The 22,989-nt window shown below is 35.9% G+C and overlaps 1 protein-coding gene across 2 annotated transcripts in view; it reads left to right on the forward strand.

The window, feature by feature from the left end:
* The window catches only part of Sec5 (exocyst complex component secretory 5), a 584,315-nt gene that overhangs the window by 317,107 nt on the left and 244,219 nt on the right, over positions 1 to 22,989 (forward strand). For both annotated transcript variants that reach the window (XM_090401446.1, XM_090401447.1), the window contains exon 14: positions 8,381 to 8,553. In XM_090401446.1, coding sequence (XP_090257572.1) covers positions 8,381 to 8,553 — 173 coding nt within the window. The remainder of the gene's footprint in view (positions 1 to 8,380; positions 8,554 to 22,989) is intronic.

The following is a 22,989-nucleotide window of genomic DNA, read 5'->3' on the forward strand; positions in this document are numbered from 1 at the left end:
AGGGTTGGAAAAGATTTGCATTGTCAGGAGGAAAAAGATCAAGGATACTGATAGATTCTTTATTTGGAATGTTTGTTAACAATGACACCACATCTAAACTGGATAAATTCACAATTTATCCAGTTTGCATGAAAAACTCAATTCACATATCCAAACTGGATATGCGAATTGAGGGAATCTGAGTGCCCTATATTAGAGAGGAGGTATGTGGGAAAACTTGTCTGTTATTGACTGAAGAGAAATGTCAGCTTCTGGCACACCATATAATCTAGGAGTGACAGGATTTCAGTTTTTTAAGATCCTCTGAGCACCTATCCAATCAAACCAATGATTGGAGTGCATTGTATATGCACTCCAATCATTAGTTTGAATATGTAAGAGCCAAATAGGACTCCATTCTGTTTCTGAGTAAGTTGAAGAGTCAGGATATATTGGCATTGTACTGAACTATATTTCTCTTGTCTGCTTTGAAGATGATTGTATATTTTTTTTTTTTTTTTGGAAACTTTGAAGGGTGTCCTTTTCCAGTGAAGTAATACTGCTTCTTAGGAAATTAGCTTGCAGTAATGAGGACACAGTAGCTAGTCTGGTGTTTAATGTCTTTTTTTTGAGATAAGTATTCAGGCTCTTATCAAACATTTGTTTAAATGTAAATTCCACATGGAGAGTGTTCATTGAACCTATTATTTGAACTCAAACCTCTGCTAGTTTTGTCTGCAGTATAGTGCACTTCATTACATGATTGAAATAAAAAAAAATATAATAACAACAAAGAAATTAATGGAAACAAGCTGTTTCTGTTTGGAATTTATACCAAATTTAAGTGTTTGATGTATTCCCCATCCACAGAGGCCTCAGAAGCAAGCTTTAGTGGCTCTTTCTACATGTCTAATTTTAGAGAGGGAAAGGTCAAAAGACTTCCATTTTAAGGTGCTCTTATCAAGAGGAATATTGTTAGAAGTGTATAGGAAATCATCTCATGCACAAAGATATCCACACCACTCCTTTTATCCTCAACAAAAATTAGGAATTATCACAATCTTCAAATAACTGTGTTACAAGAATAAACAAAGACAAAACAAAAAAGAAAGATGAACTTCATCTTCTTTTCTACCAATTCCTTCAAAGTAGATACTCAAAAAGATGACTAAATAAATTCTTGATCTCGGAATTAACTTTGTTGGCATCAGGCCTCTAGAGTACGCCTTGTTAAGTCATTAGTGTTGCTTTTCAGTTACAATCTGTTTCTTCTACAACAATCTAATTGAGTGCATCATCATCAAATTCCTGATATGTGCCCTCAAGGGGTGTACAGGATATTATGATAGTATATGTGAAAAACTTACATCATTACCAACTTGCTATCAACAATTTTCCTCTAAATCAATCTGTTATCTGTCAAGACTTCAACATTATCAGATCTTATATTTCTGTCTTCTAAGGCACTTTTTACTGTATCAATCCACCTATATGTTGGTCTTCCTCTGGGTCTTTTTCCTTTCAACCTGGCAGAGAACACTTATTTTGCTAATCTTTCCTCTCCCATTCTGTTTAAGTGACCATACCACCTGAGATTAGCTCTGCTAACACATTCCTGGATGCTAACAATGTTAAGTTCTTTCCTTATCCTAATAGGGACGTGAACAGATGGCATCAATGAATGCCATCTTTTCACGCCCCTTATCTTTCTCAGACCTCTCATATCTGTGGTCTCTATTCTTTGGTCAAGTGTTTTTTTTTTCTAACCCAGCTCTCAGATCCATAAGTTAAAATTGATTTGAACACTGTTTTGTATACATTTAATTTAGTATTTTGACTAATTTCTCTCTTATTCCATATAAATTTATTCACTTGACTTCCTACCATACCAGCTTTGTGGATTCTGTTGTCTATTTCTATATTTAATTTCCCATCTTCACTAAAAACTGTGTAGTTGAAATGTTTTACTTGTTCTCAGTGGCATATTTAGGTATTTCCTGCCCCTAGGCCCGCAAAAAGTGCCGCCCCTCATATTTAATGAGCATGTTGATTTACATGCATAACCTATTTATATCGTAAATTCGTAATATAAATATATATATATATATATATATATTATGACTCGCCCAAAATGTCTTAGATATTCTATGTCTTGCCCCTCGCTCGGCGAAGTTATTTATCACGTCCTCGTAGTCCAGTGTCCTTGTCATATCGTTCTCAATTTGTAGAACTGCCAAGTTGCTGAGCCTTTCTTCTGTCATAATTGTTCTATGGTAGTCCTTCAACCTTTTGAGTGCGGAAAACGATCATTCAGCTCAGCAATTTGTTGCCATCTTACACAGAAAAATCGTAACAGCAGTGTCCAGATTGGGATATATATACACTATAGGGCTTCCTGTCAAATTTTCTGTGAAAGTTGTAGGAATGTATTTATTTCTAGGCCACTTGATTTCAGGTACACTCTGAAGTGCATCATTCATTTACAAATTCAAGTTGAATATCAGTCAAAAAGTGGGCTTCAAGTTTTTTTTGCCCCTTTTATGACGTCCTTTTCACATATCACATGCATTGTTGTGAGAAACCGAACTCCTTCGAGAGGTTTTCATAGAACACTTTTCTTCAATTCATTTCGAATGAAAGACTGTGCAAAATTGTGTCATAAGTGTCAGTTTTGAAACTGACCGATGGATTGTACTCATTTTCTTTACTTTCATCTGCAAAAAACCCGGTGGGCTTTTTCTTCCTCTTTTTTTCTTCCTCATACAAGTCAACTCCACTAAGTTTCTTGCCCTGTTCTTCATAGGATTCATAGAGTAACTCTAGTTCTTTGAAATATTCTTTGCGGGGCCCATGCAGTTCCCGTATCAATGTTTACACTTTGTAATTTCTTGCTTGTGGCATTCATTCTTGCGAGAATATCACCCCATAATTGGACAAAGTGGAAATTATTTCCTTCCATCCCTCATGAAGACTCCGACAGGCATCAGGGCGAGCTGACCAATGAGTAGATGAAGGACGTTTGATTACTTTTGCAGAAGTTTCCAGGTGTTTTCTTAGAACACTCCACTGATGTGTTGAAGATATGAAAAATACATACAGTTTCTGAAGGACATCAAAAAATGTGGAAGAGTACTGACAGGATTGGGCAGCGCAAGTGCCAATTGGAGACAGAGAATGTCCAGCGCACGGTGTGAATTCTGCCAATGGATTTGAATGTTCAGCGCACTTGTTTACGGTTCTGTGTACTTGCCTGACATGTTACTAGCATTATCATATGCCTGCCCTCTGCAATTTGCTACATCAATTTTAAGCTCGTTTAGTGAAGTCAAAACTGCCTCTTGTAACTCTTCAGATTTGTGACTTACATTAGGAATGAAACGCATGAAACACACTCTTCACAGGAGTTCCATGTTCTTTCACATATCGTACAATGAAGGACAACTGATCAACATGAGACTAGTCTGGTGTTGAATCAACAGTTATGGAATAGTACTTAGCTATTTTAAATTCTTCCACAATAAATTTGATTACTTTCTCTCTCATTATTTTAATAAATTCCTCATGTGGCAAAGGAAAGATAGGAAACGAAACCTTTTCCTTTTTTCCTGCTTTTGACAATGTGCTCAACAAGAGAGGGATCAAATTCACTAATTAACTCTAGACACATCATTACATTTCCATTATTTACAGAACCAAAAATGTCACCCTTTCCCCTCAAAGCAAGTCCTCTACTGACCAATATTTTTACTACTGCAACTACTCGTTTTAACACCACCTTGAAGTACTTAATTTCTTCTTCCAGTTGCTGAGTTATTTGTAAGTCAATTCTCCCTGCAAGATTTGCTTTGTGTTTCAGGGCTATCAGACACTTCATATGACTAGTTGCTTTCTTGTGATGACTCACTCATGCTTCTGCATTTTTTCAGTCATTAAATCCACTGACAAAGTGACTATGGTCAGCTCCCACTCCACCAAAAAGGCGACAAGGCACACAGAAAATCTTCTGGGGGAGAGTAAACAAGAAAATCTCTTATTATTTTTTGGCCTTTTTAAATTCAGAAGAAGACTAGTTCAGAAGCCTTAAGGTAGCAGCCCTACCATGGAACTATTCCATCATCAGGCTAGCCCCTGACATGGAGAACATAATTCTACTTGTAAGCTGACTGAAAAAGATAATTGGATTTAATCTATGGAAAACAACCTTGGAATGGAAAAGGTAAAACAAAAATGGAAATGACAAAATATAATACACATAGCAAACTGGAATGTAAGAGAATAGCATATAAAGAAATAGAATTAGAGCAACTATTAAACGAAAGAAATTTTAAAATAGTGGTAATCACTGAAACAAAAAAGAAATTAAAAGGAACTATGAGAACCGAAAATTTTAATGTGATGTACAGTGGAGTTGACAGAGACCAAAGGGCACAAGCAGGAGTCATGATTTGGATTCATAGTTAAAACCTTATAAATTATGGAATGAAAGAATAATAGAAGCTAGAATCAAAATAGATAGGGCTATTTAACAATAATTGGTTTATATGCCCCAGAAGAAGGAAGAGAACAGGATAATATTGATTTTTATAATCAGCTACAAAACATATATAATAAAATGAATAAAAATAGTTACGTAATTTTAGCAGGAGACTTAAATGCAAGAATTGGAAACACAACAATTAATAATAATAATATAGGAATACATGGAGAACGTACTCTAAACAGGAATGGTAAAAAATTGATTGACTTTGTAGTTTATAATAACATAAAAATAATGAATTCCTTCTATAAACATAAAGACATACATAAATATACTTGGGCAGCAAAAGGATGGAAATCAATATTAAATTATTTTATATTAAATGAAAAGACATCAAAATTTTCACTAGATGTTAGAGTTCACAGAGGATATGAAATAAGCAGTGACCACTTCCTTCTTAAAATAAAATTAAGATTACCACCTAAATGGCTACAAGTAACAAGAACAGAAAGAAAATTTGAAACATTTGCTTATAAAACTAGACTATTGAATGACATAAATGTACAATGGCTATATGAACAAAGAATCAACCAATATCTAGATAAAATAAAACAAAATGAAGAAATAGAAATAGAATGGCTTAATATAAAAATGATACTAAATGCAGCAGCAAATGAAAGCTTAGGAAAGACCAAAATATTCAATAAAAGGAAAAAAACTGAAGATCTGGGATGATACAATCAAAGAAATAATCAAAAAGAAAAAAGAAGCCTATCACAAATGGTTAAGCAGCAAAAGATTAGAAGATGAAATAGAATATAAAAGAATAAGCGCCATATCTAAAAGAGAAGTCAGAAAAAGACATAGAGAATTATGGAACAAATTTGTTTCTAATTTAGAACATGATTTATATAAAATAAGACACATGCATATAAGATTTTGAAACACTTAAATGCAGATACTAAAAAAAAAAAATTAATTAAACACTGAATTGAAATTTGAAGAATTTCTAAATTTCTGCACAGAATTTTGGACCGATAAATATAAGGAACATGTTATAATTATAAAAATGAAAGCCTGGAAAGTTTCGCTGCCCCTCAAAATTTTCCGCTTTAGGCCCAGGCCTATACAGCCTATACCTAAATATGCCACTGCTTGTTCTATAGATTCCTTCACGTTGCCATTGATATTTTAAATGTTTTTGCTTATTTTCATTGTTTTTGTCTTGTTATTGCTGATTTTCATACCAAATTTATTACAGCAGTTATTCAATTTAGTCAGGGAATCTTGCAGACTTGTACTGGATTTAAAAGTATAACATTGTCTGCATAAAGTAAAGAGCTGAAATTAACATCTCCAATTTTGATATTAGGTTTAATATCACTTTCCTTCATAATGCAATCCATGGAGATAATGAATATCAGAAAGGATAATGTACATGCTTGTCTGACACCAGATTTAATATCAAACCATCTTCATCTACTTCCTTCAGTTCTAATTGCTGACTTACAACTCAAATGAAGACTACATGTTGCTTGATATAATGCCCAATTGACACCATATAACTAGCATTTTGAATAGCTTCTGTCTTGGCACCTTGTTGTATGCCTTTTCTTCATCTACAAAACTTAAATACAGATCTTTGTTATATTCCCACGATTTCTCAACTATTTGTCGTAAAGTGAAAATCTGATCTTAACAACCTCTATTTGGCCAGAATCCAGCTTGTTTTTCACCAAGCTTCACATCCACAATCCTTCTCAACTATTTTTCAAGTATACTTGTGTAAATGTTACCTGGAACACTCAGTAGGGAAATACCTCTGATTGCCTGTCTGTTGAGTGTTTTTTAGCACTGTGCTGTCACTGCTTGTTTCATTTAGTAAATTTTTGAAGTAATTACTTCATACATCAAGGATATCTTTTTCTCCAGTTTTCATGTTACCTTTTTAATCTCTAATTCCTTTTACAGCTTTTTCCTCCATTTCTGAGCTTTTTCAACAGCCTCCAGAACATTTTGTCCCTTCCTAATATTTAATTTCAATGTTCTTACCAAAGTCTTCCCATGACTTTTGTTTACTAGTTTTACACAGTGTTTAGCTTTCTTACATTTGTCTCTGTATTCTCTATGAGCAGATGCTGACCATTCACCAGGAACATTCGATATTTTTTTCTTCTTTTCCTTCACAACCTCTTTAACTTCCTGTGTCCACCACGTATTTCTGATTTTTCTGTCCTTGCAGACAACCTCACCACATGCCTCCCTGGCTGAATCAATCAATGTTTTCTTCAGAGCTTTCCACTGAATCTCCATGGTTTGGTTTGGTTTCTGTCCTGAAGCTCTTATTTTTTCTTGAATAATGTTTGTGTATTTTAATCTATAGTTCACATCTGAGAGCTGCTCAACTTTTATTTACTTTAAAACTTTCTTACATGTGCTTCTTTTCAATATGTAATTTAATTTTATCCTGCTCAAGACTTAAATGGTGATCACACTATAAATAGTGACTAAATAGTTGACAAATACATTAAAATGAAAACGCTTTGAATTAAAAATGAATATGCAGCATATTCAAGTTTAGCAAAAGACTTTGATATATTGCCACTTAACAAGATGGTAAATAATTGGAACAGATGGGATTGGATAATTAGTGTCCTGGTTTAGAGATTTTCTGTCTGATAAGTATCAGTAAGTTGTGTATGGAGGGGAACAGTATCCCAAAAGAGGAAAGTCACTAGTGTGTCCCAAGGATCTGATCTTTTTTGGGATAATTGCTCTTTTAACCTGTACATTAGTGATATTGGTAAAAGTCTGAATGATGATATGCATTTATTTATAGATGATACATAGTTGAGAGGAAGTATGAGGAGTAGAGAAGATCATGTGGTTTTACAAGAGGACTTGAATAGCTTTGAATAGATTGAATGAACAAATGAGTGTAGTTGTCACTTCACTGTTGCAAACAAGTATGGTTTTAAAATTCAGGAAACAAATATGCGATTGAGAATATCTTAAGAGATTATGGAGAAGATGAGGAATATGTGGGTAATGATGGATAAGGTCCTAAAATTTAGAAACACATGCTGCTAAAATGGTGAAGACAGAACAACAGATTAAAGCAATGATATGGAATACATTGATAGTGTTGAGGTAAGGTGATTATGCTCTCCGGATTGCTGTGCACAGATTTGATCACGGTTTTGAAATGAATGAAAAGGGTCTAGAGACAATTGACTAAGGTGGTTTCTGACCTTTTGAATGTCGAGTATGAAGAAAGATTGATGAAATGAAATTGCAGAATCTAATGGATAGGAGAAGGGATATGATTGAGACACTCGTAAGTTGGTAAAGGATTATTACCAAATTAATGTGAAGCTGTATTGAAAACGGTGCAAGGTGAGAGTGTTTTTTTTTTTTTTTTTGCATGAAGAGTGATAGATGATTGAAATGCATTGCCTGAGAGCATGGTGAATGCTGATACAGAAATTGCATTTTAAACATGGTATGATTAGTTGCATATGTGTGGCAATAGGATCTTTCATGATGAAACTGGTTGGTTGGCCAAGTGGTTAGTGTATCCACTCTCCAACTAACAAGTCACAGGTTTGAATTCTACCATGGACATGAATGTTTGTGATTGTCTTTAGGTAGGAGATGAACTTGATTGCCTGGTGTGAGACCACTTGTTGGAGGTTTGAAGTGGCTTGAAAAAGTTCCATGATCTCTAGAGCCAGGGTTTCTGGACTATGTAAAAAAATAAAATTCAAAAATGAATTAAAAAATAGAAAAACAAACTTTACCCCACTCACGGTACTAATATGAGTAGAAATCACATAAAAAAATGTTTTTAAGTTAATTATTAAATACTTAAAACTATGTTTAAATCATACATTTCTGAGCTTTAGTGTTTTTTTATTTTGACAGAACATGACGATGAATGTAACTACTCATCTTTGCAACTTAATACGTGTTGCACTACTTCCAGATTCTCTACACTACATTTCTTTACATCATCAAATGTTATTAGGATCATGGTCTAAATTTCATCTCGGCGAAAGTTTGGGTCCTTGGCTTCCACATTGTATTAGATCTATTAGGTATTAAATTAGATATTAAATATACATATGATTGATTGATACTTAATGTATGATTTATTGATTGATACTTAATGTATGATTTATTGATTGATACTTAATGTGCTAAACTTGACTCTAATGTCAAGTTTAAGTGTGATTGTAAGCTTAGGTGCGATTGTGAATATAATATAGTGACATAAATTTTGAAGCTATCTAATATTTTGATATTTACTTACTACTTGAAGATTAGATTCTCATACTTCTGTCACTGAGCAGCATAATTTTCACTTGGAGGATCCTATCTCCTAGTGAATGAATGATTGACATGGTGAGATTTAGTCGTTAATAGAATAGAGCCTTCTTAAAGAAGAAAAGCTAAATAAGGGTTTTCTTTATACTTTTACATTTAAATAAGAATAAATATTTTCTTCTGACAAGGACTATTTTTTTTAAACACAGTAGGAGAACACTATTAACGAGTAACTTGGTACAGCATGAGAAACTCAAAAATGGGAACTATCCAAGGTATTAAGGTTTATTAACTGATGCTTGAGAAGTGAAATGGTTTCTCATCCATTTAATTTAAACTGAATTTGCTTGTAAAATTTGGTATATATATATATTTTTCAGCTCTAATTTTACTGATTTTGAATCAGGGATTGCAGTTCTGTTGTTGGAAAGATTCAGGTTTTAATTCTTATCTTCCAGGCATTTTCTTCTGAGATTTCAAACAGAATATTTCTCCTTCCCCTCCATGTAGAAAGCTTCTATTTTTTCCTTTTCCCTTCGCTGACAAATCAATATATATGAAAATACACACATACACACTTCAGAAATGACAAGCTGTCTCTCGGACTTAATTGATTCAGCCCTGTTTCATCTGTATTATGATAATTGGAATATGTTTGTTTGATTTATTTAAACAAAATAGTTCAATATAACATTAATTGTTCTTTTTGTAGAGGTCTAGATACTTTTACATTTGTGCTTTCTTGTTGTTATGCACAATTCACTGTGATGTCAGAAAAAAATAATAAAAAACACTGAATCAGATGTTTTTTTGAAATAAATTGGTCTATTTTGTTCTCAGCACCATGATTTATTGGTTTTCCTCAGTTAAAAAAATTGTAAGAGAGAGAGAGAGAGCATTCAGTAGGGCATACGAGAATAATAGCAGCTACAAAACACTATCACTACAAAACTAGTCCTTTCCTTTAGTGTTACACGGTGATCAGCATTCTTTTTACACAAATTATGGACTCTACAAAAGTGTTATAAATAATTATTTTAATTTCCCGACATTTTGACCTTCATATTAGGGTCATCATCTGGAGTATATACATATATATATATATATATATAGAGAGAGAGATAGAGAGAAGCCAAATTGCATTTCACATAGTATGCTGAAGAGACAATGATTTGATCAACGGTTATTCTACTAGCCTGACCGCTAGTGAAAATAAAATAAAATTACAATAAATAAATGAAATAAAATAAAGCAACTATATCAAAGCTATATTCTATTTATGACAACATCAGAGAAACATTCCTTCATATAGATAGTTTTTGTTACAATAAAAATGATGTCCTAATTTAACATGACAATTGTTATATTAGATTTAGGATTCTGGATTACCTATGGTCCTATTTAAAATTAACTCTTAAGGAGAAAGGTTAAGTGGGTAGAATATGTGCCTTCCATATGCTTGGGATTTTTAGACCATCATTATTGTTAAGATTAGGGTGATTGATAAGAATCTCACAGGCTTCCTTAAGTTTACGTTCATACCATGTTTTGATGTGATGTAAACAACAGGCTTTTATTCTTGTGTAGAGGCTTAAGTGTAGTGAGGACATTATGTTGGAGGTTTAATGGATTTTTTTACGGCACTCAAAAAGAATTATAATAGAATTTAATACTTCCTATATTTCGTCCTAGTCACTAGGACATCTACAGGGATTACAAAAACAATTAATGTAACATACACACAAAAACTTACAATACTAAGCCCAACCACGTGGGTGACACTAAAGTCCTATCTAGGTGGAACGCCCTCTAAGGGCGGTCGTAGGTGACCTGGAATGTAAGGTTGGACCTCTGGTGATGAGTGTTTCCCAAATCTTCGGAAGCTTAATGCAACCGTATTTATTTAGATTTGGTTGGTTTCTGAGAGCTGCTGCTGCTTCTAAGAAAAGTCTCTCTTTCTTGAATTTGCTGTGGTGGAGTATGGTGGTTTTCTTCCATGATACTCTGTGGATGGTGTCCAACACATGGTCAGCCAAGCCTGAATGGCCATAGTTGTGTTTAGCGATGTACGGCTTGTGGGTGGACACCGCCCACAGAGTATCATGGAAGAAAACCACCATGCTCCACCACAGCAAATTCAAGAAAGAGAGACTTTTCTTAGAAGCAGCAGCAGCTCTCAGAAACCAAGCAAATCTAAATAAATACGGTTGCATTAAGCTTCTGAAGATTTGGGAAACACTCATCACCAGAGGTTCCACCTTACATTCCAGGCCACCTACGACCGCCCTTAGAGGGCGCTCCACCTAGATAGGACTTTAGTGTCACCCATGTGGTTGGGCTTAGTATTGTAAGTTTTTGTGTGCATGTTACATTAATTGTTTTTGTAATCCCCGTAGATGTCCTAGTGACTAGGACGTAATATAGGAAGTATTAAATTCTATTTTAATTCTTTTTGAGTGTTGTAAAAAATCCATTAAACCTCCAACATAATGTCCTCACTGCACTTAAGCCTCTACACAAGAATTCTAATCATCCATGGAGAAGATTTAGCACGCAAACCCAAGCAATATGGTAAGTCAAAACTACGACTATCTAGACAACTAAATAGGGCTGCCCTTTTTAAAAAGATGTCGGGATACAAGAGTGATACTGAACTGCATTAAAATGAAGATCAATTTCCATTCCAAAAAAGCACTCATTATATATAAACGTGCAAGCCTGGCATTACTATGCGAGCAAATCGCCCTCGTGCCGCCCTCACAGTGACGAACGCCGCCATTGGCTCCCTACATTCAGAGCTCTCCACTGTTCTTAACCCTGAACTTTGGTCGATTCTCTCTGGCATTTCGGAAACCTCCGCACAGAGAGAATTTCAAAAAATAAAAAACAAACACATCAAGAAATACAGCAACCTGGTTAAAGACAAACCCAACCCACAAATTCAACCACTCCAGACAGTAATAAACCTCTCTTCCAAAAGGCTCAACGATGATGCCGTCAGCACCCTTTGCCTTGGCCGTAATTTTGCCGTCGCCCCGAAAGAAGTTCCGGTGCTCGATGTAATGGTTAACGTCGAACGCGGGATCGGTCGCTTACTGTCAGAGGTAGCCAACAACATCAGACTCGACGCAGCCAACATCCTCGCTCACTCTTCGCCTCCAAAAAGTAACTTATCGTATGCCCAACGCATGGCTCTCCTGAAACTACGCAAAGAAAAAAGTATCATCATCACTAGAGCGGATAAGGGTAATGCCACAGTCGTTCTTAATACCAGCGAATACAATCGTAAAATGAACATTATCCTCCGCGATCGCACTACCAACATCCCACTAGAACATGACCCCACAAAAACACAAGTTAAGAAATTAAAAATCTTACTTAAAAAAGTAACTTCCTGGCCCCCTGACGTCACGAAAAAACTTAAACCTTTCCGCTCCTGTCCCCCCCCGAATATACGGTTTATCAAAAATCCACAAACCCATTTCCCCACTCAGGCCTATAGTAGATGCCACCAATGCACCTTGTTACAGACTGTCTAAACAGCTGGCCAACTCTCTGTCCCCCCTCACCGGAAATTCCGCATCCTATATAAAAAGCTCGACCCATTTTAAAGCCCTCACAGAAAATTTAACCTTGAATAATACAGACATATTAGTAAGCTTTGATATCTCTTCATTGTTTACCAATATTCCCTTAACTGACACTTTATCTCTCTTAGAAAACGTTTTTCCCTCTGACATCTTAGATCTCTTTTCCTTTGCCATCAACTCTGGGTATTTCTCTTGGAAGAACAAAATCTACAAGCAGATAGAGGGAACCGCCATGGGTTCCCCCCTCTCACCCCCCTCTTGCCAATTTCTATATGGAAGATTTCAAAAAACGAGCCTTAGACTCAGCCCCACTCAAACCGTCTATCTGGCTAAGATATGTAGATGATGTGTTCTCTATTTGGCCTCATGGCCCAGACACGTTAGACTTCTTCCTCAGTCATCTCAATAGCCTACATTCAAGCAAGATTCCAGTTTACTATGTAAAAGGAAAAGAACAGTTGTTTACCCTTCCTAGACACCTTAGTCACACGCCTGCCTAATGATACACTTGCCTTCACTGTATACAGAAAACCCACACACACAGGCAGATACATTCACAAACTCTCCCACCACCACCCCTCGCAACAATATGGCATCATTAAAACTCTTACCAAGAGAGCCCACAATCTTTGTTCCAGTGGAACCGCCCTCACTACTGAGCTTAACCACATACACAAAACTTTCCTCTCCAATGGCTACAGCGAACACAGTATCAAAAAAATAATCAATTCCTCCCCCATTCCCCATCCTTCTCGTCAACAAGATTTTAAAAATGCCATCACCATACCCTACATCCATGGCATTTCGGAAAAAAATAGCCAAGATACTAAAAAAGTATAACCTACACACGGCATATAAGCCCTACCGCAAACTTGCTACCCTTATCCGGTCTATGAAAGATCAGCTCCCTCCTCTCTCTCTCTGCCTGGAGTTTACAAAGTACCCTGTTCCTGCAAGCTTGCGTACTTTGGACAGACAGGCAGATCAACATCCATCCGCCTGGAGGAACACGTCGTACATCGTTAAACACAACTATGGCCATTTAGGTTTGGCTGACCATGTGTTGGACACCACCCACAGAGTATCATGGAAGAAAACCACCATGCTCCACCACAGCAACTTCAAGAAAGAGATACTTTTCTTAGAAGCAGCAGCAGCTCTCAGAAACCAACCAAATCTAAATAAATACGGTTGCATTATTACGGAAGATTTGGGAAACACTCATCACCAGAGGTCCCACCTTACATTCCAGGCCACCTACGACCGCCCTTAGAGGGCGCTCCACCTAGATAGGACTTTAGTGTCACCCACGTGGTTGGGCTTAGTATTGTAAGTTTTTGTGTGCATGTTACGTTAATTGTTTTTGTAATCCCCGTAGATGTCCTAGTGACTAGGACGAAATATAGGAAGTATTAAATTCTATTTTAATTCTTTTTGAGTGTTGTAAAAAATCCATTAAACCTCCAACATAACAGGCTTTTATGTTATTTACATCACGCCAAAACATGGTATGTACGTAATTTTAAGGAGTCCTGTGAGATTCTTATCAATCACATTAATCTTAATAATAATGATGGTCTAAAAATTCCAAGCATATGGAAAGTACATATTCTACCCACTTAACCTTTCTCCCTAAGAGTTAATTTTAAATAGGACCATAGATAATCCAGGATCCTAAATCTAATATAACAATTGTCATGTTAAATTAGGACATCATTTTTACTGTAACAAAACTATCTATATGAAAGAATGTTTCTCTGATGTTGTCTTAAATAGAATATAGCTTTGATGTAGTTAATTTATTTTATTTCATTTATTTATTGTAATTTTATTTTATTTTCACTAAGGTCAGGCCAGTAGAATAACAATTGATTTGATCATTGTCTCTTCAGCATACTATGTGAAATGTGATTTAACTTGTCTCTCTCTCTGTGTGTGTGTCTCTCTGTGTGTGTGTGTGTGTGTGTGTGTGTGTGTGTGTGTGTGTGTGTGTGTGTGTGTGTGTGTGTGTGTGTGTGTATTGTTTTATGAAAAAATTGAATGACTAGAACCGAGATTTAATTTAAAAGGTTTTAATATAAACACACTACTAGTTTCGGCCTGTAACAGCCTTCTTCAGGTGACATTATAAAAGAAAAAACACTAAACATTAATTAAATCTCGGTTCTAGTCATTCAATTTTTTCATAAAACTATGTATGTTAACCGAGTCAATGATCATTCTGTCATGTATATATATATATATATATATATACACTCCAGGTGATGACCTTAAAATGAAGGTCGAAACGTTGGGGAAAGTAAAATAATTGTTTATGACACGGTTGTAGAGTCCATAATTTGTGTAAAAAGGACTACAAAACTAGTATTCTGGTAATCTGAGATATTAGGATTTTGTTTCAGATTGCTAGTAAAATAGTAAAAACACAGAATGTAAATAAGAATTTTTGAAAAAATGGACTAGTGGTAAGCATCTTGAATCATGGAAAGAAAGAAAGAATCATATTGTGCAATGGCCCAGGTTTGAGTTAAAGAAACCTGGTTTGTGCTGAAGCAAATGAAGATTTGGAGTCTATTTTACAGAATTACATGATTAAAAACATAAGACTGTATCAAGTAGCTTTCGCAAATGTGCTGATTTGTTGTAACTTGTTATCTTCTATCTACATGTGGTCTGTTCCAGTAAAATTAAGTTAGAATCATTATCATTTATGATAGGAAAATTTATAATGTCAGCTTTTTCTTTTCTTTTCTCAATTGATTTTCTGACTTAAACACCATAACATATGAAATAGGTGATTTTTATGGTTTTTACTGTTTTTATTGTATTCAGCACATTTGCTAATATCTTTTAAGACATATTGTTAAATTCAGATAGTTTTTAAAAAATGGCACCAAAATCCAGCAGAACTAGAAAGCAGTGTAAAAAGTTGAGGATAATGATAGCATGGAACCCAGTAAAGAAAACCTTTATATTGTTGACATAAAAAGAAAAATTAACAAATGAAATTTCAAAATTAAAGGAAATAATTCAAAAATCAATCAGGGAGTTGAAGAAAGCAGAAAAACATTTACTAGAACTATGACAGGAAAAAAGAACTGAAGAGAAAAAGAACAGGAAGAAAAGCATGGTAAGTCATAAGTTATCAATGAATAGTAATGATAATAATAGTAATAATGGTAGTGATGATGATTACTACTAATAATAAGGTAAGTCAATTAATAACTAAGAAAAAAGAAGTCATATGGTATGGTGATTCAATAATTAACAGAAAACTGGATATAGAAGAATTACAAAATTGGAACAAAACCAGAGAAACATTCCTGAAAGTGAAAGAACTTAATGGAAAAGTGAAATATACACAGTCTAATAACATCACGGACAAAGATGGAAACATAATCATTGATAAGGAAGAGATAAATGGAAGATGGGTGGAGTACTTATCAGATCTCTGTGATCATAATGGTAATATGATAGATGATTCATGACACCTTAAGTTAAATGTAACAACAGATACCACTCTACTGACAAGAAAGGAGATAGAACACTTAATTAAAAATCTTCCTAATAATAAATCCCCTGGGTGTGATAATATCATGGCTGAGCTGCTGAAAACGTTGACTGGCAATAATAATTATTTAGTGGAACCCATTCAGGACATCTATAAAACAATAGAATTACCTGAAGTTTTTACAACATCTGTCTGCATACCAATTCCAAAGAAAAATAATGTGCAAAATTGTGAGGATTACAGAACTGTGAGCCTAATATCCCATGCATCTAAAATTATTTTAACCATTGTTAACAAAGAAATTGAAAGAGCCTTAATCGGTGAATTGAGCGAACAACAGAAAGGCTTCAGAAGAGGAATGGGAACCATTAATGCTATTCTGGAACTAAAAATACTAATAGAAAGATCATGTGAAAGAAATAGGAGCATTTACATATACTTCATAGACTTTCAGAAGGCCTTTGACCAGGTAAAACATAATAAAATGTTCAATATATATTAGATAAATTAGACATAGAAGATCATGTACTTAAGATTATAAACATGATTTACATCAAACAGAAAATGCAGCTGTTTAACTCTGAGGTTTCTGTAGTAAAAATAAAAAGAGGAGTTAGACAAGGTTGTATCCTTACACCAAATCTATTTAATATCTATAGTGAGACAGTGATGGAAAAGATTGAAAAACAAAATACAGGTATCCCTCGATTAACACAGTTAATTAATCCCTTGATATTACCGCGCATATCAAAATCAGGTTAATCAAATCTAATAATCAATGGTAAAAATTACAATTCATCCATGATCGATTACTGTATTAATAATTCGTTTTATATGGTACTCTTTTAGAAAGATAAAAAATGAATGCAAAGTAAATGTTTAATAAATACTTGTACCTACATTATTTACTGCAATTTTTTTATCAAAAGAAGTTATCAAGAGTCGTTTGAACAGCTTTAGTTTTTTTTTATCGGCATAAATTCTCTGATAAGCAAAATTACTCTCCAGACCTCAGCAAACAAGTAAAACATAAAGAAAAAACACTGCAAATATAATGCATGATGGCACAACTTAAGTGGATATTGAATCCAACATTATTTCATAGCTGAATGTAGAAACTACAAGATTTTCGTGCCGAATATATAGAAACTAAAAGTTTCGGCGGATGCAAGCATAAGCAACCTTATGGGCAACTCGTAGTAAAGGTGGAGTAAGCTCCAGATCACTTTCTTTAGTATTTTCCATAATGTAAAGCACATTTCCTAGGGTACATGTATGATAAATAAGCCTTTGGCTCTCTATTTCAGTAATACATGATGGTTTATTTATTTTCAGTTACAATCTAGAAATTATTGAACAAAGAATTAAAAAAAAAAAAAAAAAAACTAAACCATGCTATACTGACATCGGAGGTCATGGTATATCTCTCAGATACAATTTACTGTCAAATATCACAAACCTTTTTTCATGTGTTAAACCAAACTGACTGTGCGGAATATCGCTCATAACATATGAATGCACGAATGCACAGCTACTCATGACCTCCAAGCTATACACTGAATTGTGTAAAAATATTTATATTAAACATTTTGCATGTATCTGTCAGATCAGCTGCAAACTCTGCAGGGTTAAAGGCGCATTATTCAAAACTCTTGCTGCATATATCAAGGGATTGCCGCAATTAATTTCGCCGCCTCATGTTGGAGGCTTAATGGATTTTTTACAACACTCAAAAAGAATTAAAATAGAATTTAATACTTCCTATATTTCGTCCTAGTCACTAGGACATCTACGGGGATTACAAAAACAATTAATGTAACGTATACACAAATAACAAACAGTACTAAGCCCAACCACGTGGGTGACACTAAAGTCCTATCTAGGTAGAGTGCCCTCTAAGGGCAGTAGTAGGTGGCCTGGAATGTAAGGTGGGACCTTTGGTGATGAGTGTTTCCCAAATCTTCGGAAGCTTAATGCAACCGTATTTGTTGAGATTTGGTTGGTTTTTGAGAGCTGCTGCTGCTTCTAAGAAAAGTCTCTCTTTCTTGAATTTGCTGTGGTGGAGCATGGTGGTTTTCTTCCATGATACCCTGTGGGTGGTGTCCAAAACATGGTCAGCCAAGCCTGAATGGCCATAGTTGTGTTTGAAGATGTAAGACTTATGTTCCTCTAGACGGATGGATGCTGATCTGCCTGTCTGTCCAAAGTACGCCAGCTTACAGGAACAGGGTACTTTGTAAACTCCAGGCAGAGAGAGAGAGAGAGAGGAGGGAGCTGATCTACCCTTATCAGAACGGATGAGGGTAGCAAGTTTTCGGTGGGGCTTATATGCTGTGTGTAGGTTGTACTGTTTTAGTATCTTGGCTATTTTTTCGGATGTGCTACGGATGTAGGGTATGGTGATGGCATTTTTAAAATCTTGTTGACGAGAAGGATGGGGAATGGGGGAGGAGTTGATTATTTTTTCGATACTGTGATCGCTGTAGCCATTGGAGAGGAAAGTGCTGTGTATGTGGTTAAGCTCAGTAGTGAGGGCAGTTCCACTGGAACAAAGATTGTGGGCTCTCTTGGTAAGAGTTTTAATAATGCCATATTGTTGAGAGGGTGGTGGTGGGAGAGATTGTGAATGTATCTGCGTGTGTGTGTGTGTGGGTTTTCTGTATACGGTGAAGGCAGGCGTGTGACATACACAGCACTTTCCTCTCCAATGGCTACAGCGATCACAGTATCAAAAAAAAAAAAAAAAATCAACTCCTCCCCCATTCTCCGTCCTTCTCGTCAACAAGATTTTAAAAATGCCATCACCATACCCTACATCCGTGGCACATCCGAAAAAATAGCCAAGATACTAAAACAGTACAACCTACACACAGCATATAAGCCCCACCGAAAACTTGCGACCCATATACGTTCTATGAAAGATCAGCTCCCTCCTCTCTCTCTGCCTGGAGTTTACAAAGTACCCTGTTCCTGTAAGCTGGCGTACTTTGGACAGACAGGCAGATCAGCATCCATCCGTCTAGAGGAACGCAAGTCTTACATCTTCAAACACAACTATGGCCATTCAGGCTTGGCTGACCATGTTTTAGACACCACCCACACGGTATCATGGAATAAAACCACCATGCTCCACCACAGCAAATTCAAGAAAGAGAGACTTTTCTTAGAAGCAGCAGCAGCAGCTCTCAAAAACCAACCAAATCTCAACAAATACGGTTGCATTAAGCTTCCGAAGATTTGGGAAACACTCATCACCAAAGGTCCCACCTTACATTCCAGGCCACCTACTACTGCCCTTAGAGGGCGCTCTACCTAGATAGGACTTTAGTGTCACCCACGTGGTTGGGCTTAGTATTGTTTGTTATTTGTGTATATGTTACATTAATTGTTTTTGTAATCCCTGTAGATGTCCTAGTGACTAGGACGAAATATAGGAAGTATTAAATTCTATTTTTATTCTTTTGGAGTGTTGTAAAAAATCCATTAGGCCTCCAACATGATGTCCTCACAGCACTTAAGCCTCTACACACGTATTTTAATTTCGGCGCGTTAATCAAATCCCGGGTAAAGCAAGGGATACCTGTATAGGAATTAGTATCAATGGTATAAAATACAACAATCTTAGATTTTCTGATGATACCATTCTAATTGCAGAAAACAGAAACAAATTAATCAAATCATTGCAGCCATCAATTGAAGAAAATAAAGAGTTTGGATTAGATATAAATGCAAAAAAAACCAAATTTCTGAAAATCTCCAAAGAAAACAGATTTAAGCCAGAAATATTCATAAACAATATGAAAATTGAACATTCAACAGAATGCAAATATTTAGGCCTCCTACTTCACTTCAGATGGAAAGTAAGATAAAGAAATAAAAATAAGAACAGCCATAGCTAAAGATGCCTTCTGAAAAAATAAAGATCTGCTCTGAAGTTTTGTAGGTATCGAGACAAAGAAAAGAATAATAAGAACATTAGTGTGGCCAGTTTTCATATTTGGAAGCGAGACCTGGATATTCAAGAAGCGACAACAGATAATGGCCTTTAAAATGTGGTGCTATAGAAGAGCTGAAAATCTCATTGACAGAACATGTGACAAATACATATGTCCTACAGAGAATGAGAACAGAGAGATCTTTACTACAGGAAATAATCCAGAGAAAGATGAGATTGGCAGGACATGTACTGAGAGGTTCAGCAGGACAGAGGATATTAAAATTATAGGAAAAGGATCAAGAGGCAAAAAATGAAGGACATGGCTTGAAGATATAAGATCATGGACAGGATCACATGGCTATGCAGAAACAAAAAAGAAAGCCACCAACAGAGAGAACTGGAAGGACATGGTGCTGAACCCTCTTACTGAGGAAGCTACATGAAGAAGAAAGGAGTCACTACATTGAGCTTCCTAGGAGCTAAAATAAAGGATGTAACAAAGGCTATAGTAAAACAAAAAAAGAAATGGTAGTGCTAATTGGAATTGACGATTAAAGTACTGACAAATATAGTATGAAAGAGGAAATGAAATGCTTGATGGAAGAAGCAAGAAAGAAAGTGATAAAGTTAAAATGGTTAGCTTATTACTGAGATATGATAGTAATTATTATTATTATTATTCAGGCCACCATGCAGTCAAAAGACTCATCGCAGGAGGTCCTTCCTAAGAAACACAAAGTCTATCAAGATTCATTGCTGGGAGGGGGGGTCCCTTCTACGAAACACAAGGTCTGTCATACCACTCCTTAAACTAATTGACCGGTCTCACTCTTACCACTCTATCAGGCAATGCATTCCATGGTTTAACCACCCTCCATGCAAAGAAACCACTCCTCACCCTCTTGCTCACAGTTTCCTTTTGTAACTTCCAGAGATGACTGCTTGTCATTGCTCCTTCCCAACATTCCACCAAGCGAAAGAACTCCCCAATGTCTACCCTGTAATTGCCTCTCAACAGTTTAAAAGACTCACTCAATAATATCACCTCTTCTTCTATCCACCAAACTCTGCTGTCCACATTCCCTCAATCGATCCTCATAACTGACTTTGTACAGTCCTGAAACCATCTTCGTTATCCGCCTCTGTACCCTTTCCACAGTTAATTTATCCCCTTCAAATCCTTGGGATCAAATTTGAGAACAATAGTCTAAGTGTGGTCTGATCAGGGTCTTATATAACAGAATGATAACTCTTTTATCTCTGCAGGTCAGCATCTTTCTCAGTATTGCAGCAATCCTCTGGGTTACCTCCACCACCTTTGCAACATGCTCCCTGAATTTCAGTTTTCTATCAATCCCCCCCCCCCCGATTTCTTGTCTCCCCTACTTCTTCCAGCATTGTTCCTCCAATCGAGTATGCATCCTCACATCGATGGATCCCAAACTTCAAGCCTTTACATTTTGCTTCATTAAACCGACATCCCTAGTCATTTACCCATCTGTCTAGCTTATTCAAATCCTCTTGCAAGGCGAGCACATCTGCACTATTACTAATAACTCTTCCTAGATTCACATCATCTGCAAACAACTGAATATCCCCATGCAATCCACTGACAATGTCATTGATATAAAGGTTAAACAATATAGGTCCCAGTACTGAGCCCTGTGGAACCCCACTTGTAACCCTATGCCTCCTTGAAACTATCCCACCATACACAACTCTCTGATACCTATTGGACAGCCAATCCTGAATCCAGTTGACCAACCTGACATCCAAGCTCATGTGCTGCAACTTAAATATCAGTTTATCATGTGGCACCCTGTCAAATGCCTTCGCTAAGTCCAAGAAAATGGCAGTATATGCTTTTCCCTCATCTGCTGCTCTTGTAACTTTATTATAAAAGGCTACCATATTATCAAAACAAGAGTGCCCCTTAACAAATCCATGTTGCTCTCACAGATAACATTACCCTCATCTGCCCAATGCTGGTTAAGGATGGTAATGATAGCAAATAATGCAATATACAAGCTGTGTAGAATAAATAGGTGTGAGTTTTTGTGGAGTGTGGTTTTTTGGTAGAAAAGACTTCTATAGGAGCCTACACTTGAATGGATTTGGCATCAGGTGCCTAAAAAATTATTTATTGGAATGAGACTTAATGCAGCTGGTCAGGAAAACTAGATCATCTTGGGAGGAATGCTGAGGATGTATATGTAAATACAGCTAGGAATTGTGGACTTAATAGTAATACAAATGTCAGTGAGCAAGGTTATGAATCTGATGAATGGATCGACTGCACTTCGTGTTCTGGCTTTTGTGTGTGGAGCAAAAAGAGAAAGTTGCCCAACTGGGATCATTAGAAACGAAGTGGTTGAGTTTGTTGCTTTGGTAAATACAATGTAGCCTAAAATTGTTGTCATTAGTGAAAATAGTCAGATGTCGTAACTGGAATTGAGTGCAGAGGACATAGTATTTTTAGGAATAACAAGAAGAGATAGGAAAGAGAGTACTACTAATGATATTAGATGACTTGAGTCCATTTAGAATAGAAACACATGAAATCAGTAATGGTGATAACGTCCTGGGTTACCTCCAGGACGTTATCAGCATGGGTAGCACTGAGTTTAAGGCTATAATGTGTGAAATGGAAGCTAACAGGGCAAGATACATGGAAAGATTGTTGCTACAGACCTGGAGGTTCAGTTACTGGTGGATGAAGAAATGCACTGCCAAATTACTGTGATGAGTATACTAAACAAGTAATTATTATGGATGACTTAAATTATCCTCATATTGATTCGGTAGCAGAGAAAACTCACAATAAGAATGAAGTAGAATTTTAAGCTGTTGCATGACAACTTTCTCAAGCGACAAGTGAAAGAAGTAACTCAAGTTCAAACAATCTTACATTTGATTGTAGTGTCAGAAGGTGTTTCAGTTAAGGATGTGACTGTTTTGCCACCAGTTGGTGACAGTGATCATGACACACTGATCTCTGAAGTAGCCAGCTATATCATATGGGGGTAGCAGAGTTTTTTTTCTCCCGGAAACTCAGGTTTTTCATCCCGCATACAGAAAAATCGGCCATCAGAACACATGCAATGTACAAACAAAAAATACTAGTGGTGGTGGTTGTGGGCAGTAGATAGGGCATTGGTGTAAATGATGA

Source organism: Typopeltis vanoorti, chromosome 12 (genome assembly GCF_054136105.1).
Source record: "Typopeltis vanoorti isolate ZY-2024b chromosome 12, IOZ_Tvanoo_1.0, whole genome shotgun sequence".
Classification (NCBI taxonomy): Eukaryota; Metazoa; Arthropoda; class Arachnida; order Uropygi; family Thelyphonidae; genus Typopeltis; species Typopeltis vanoorti.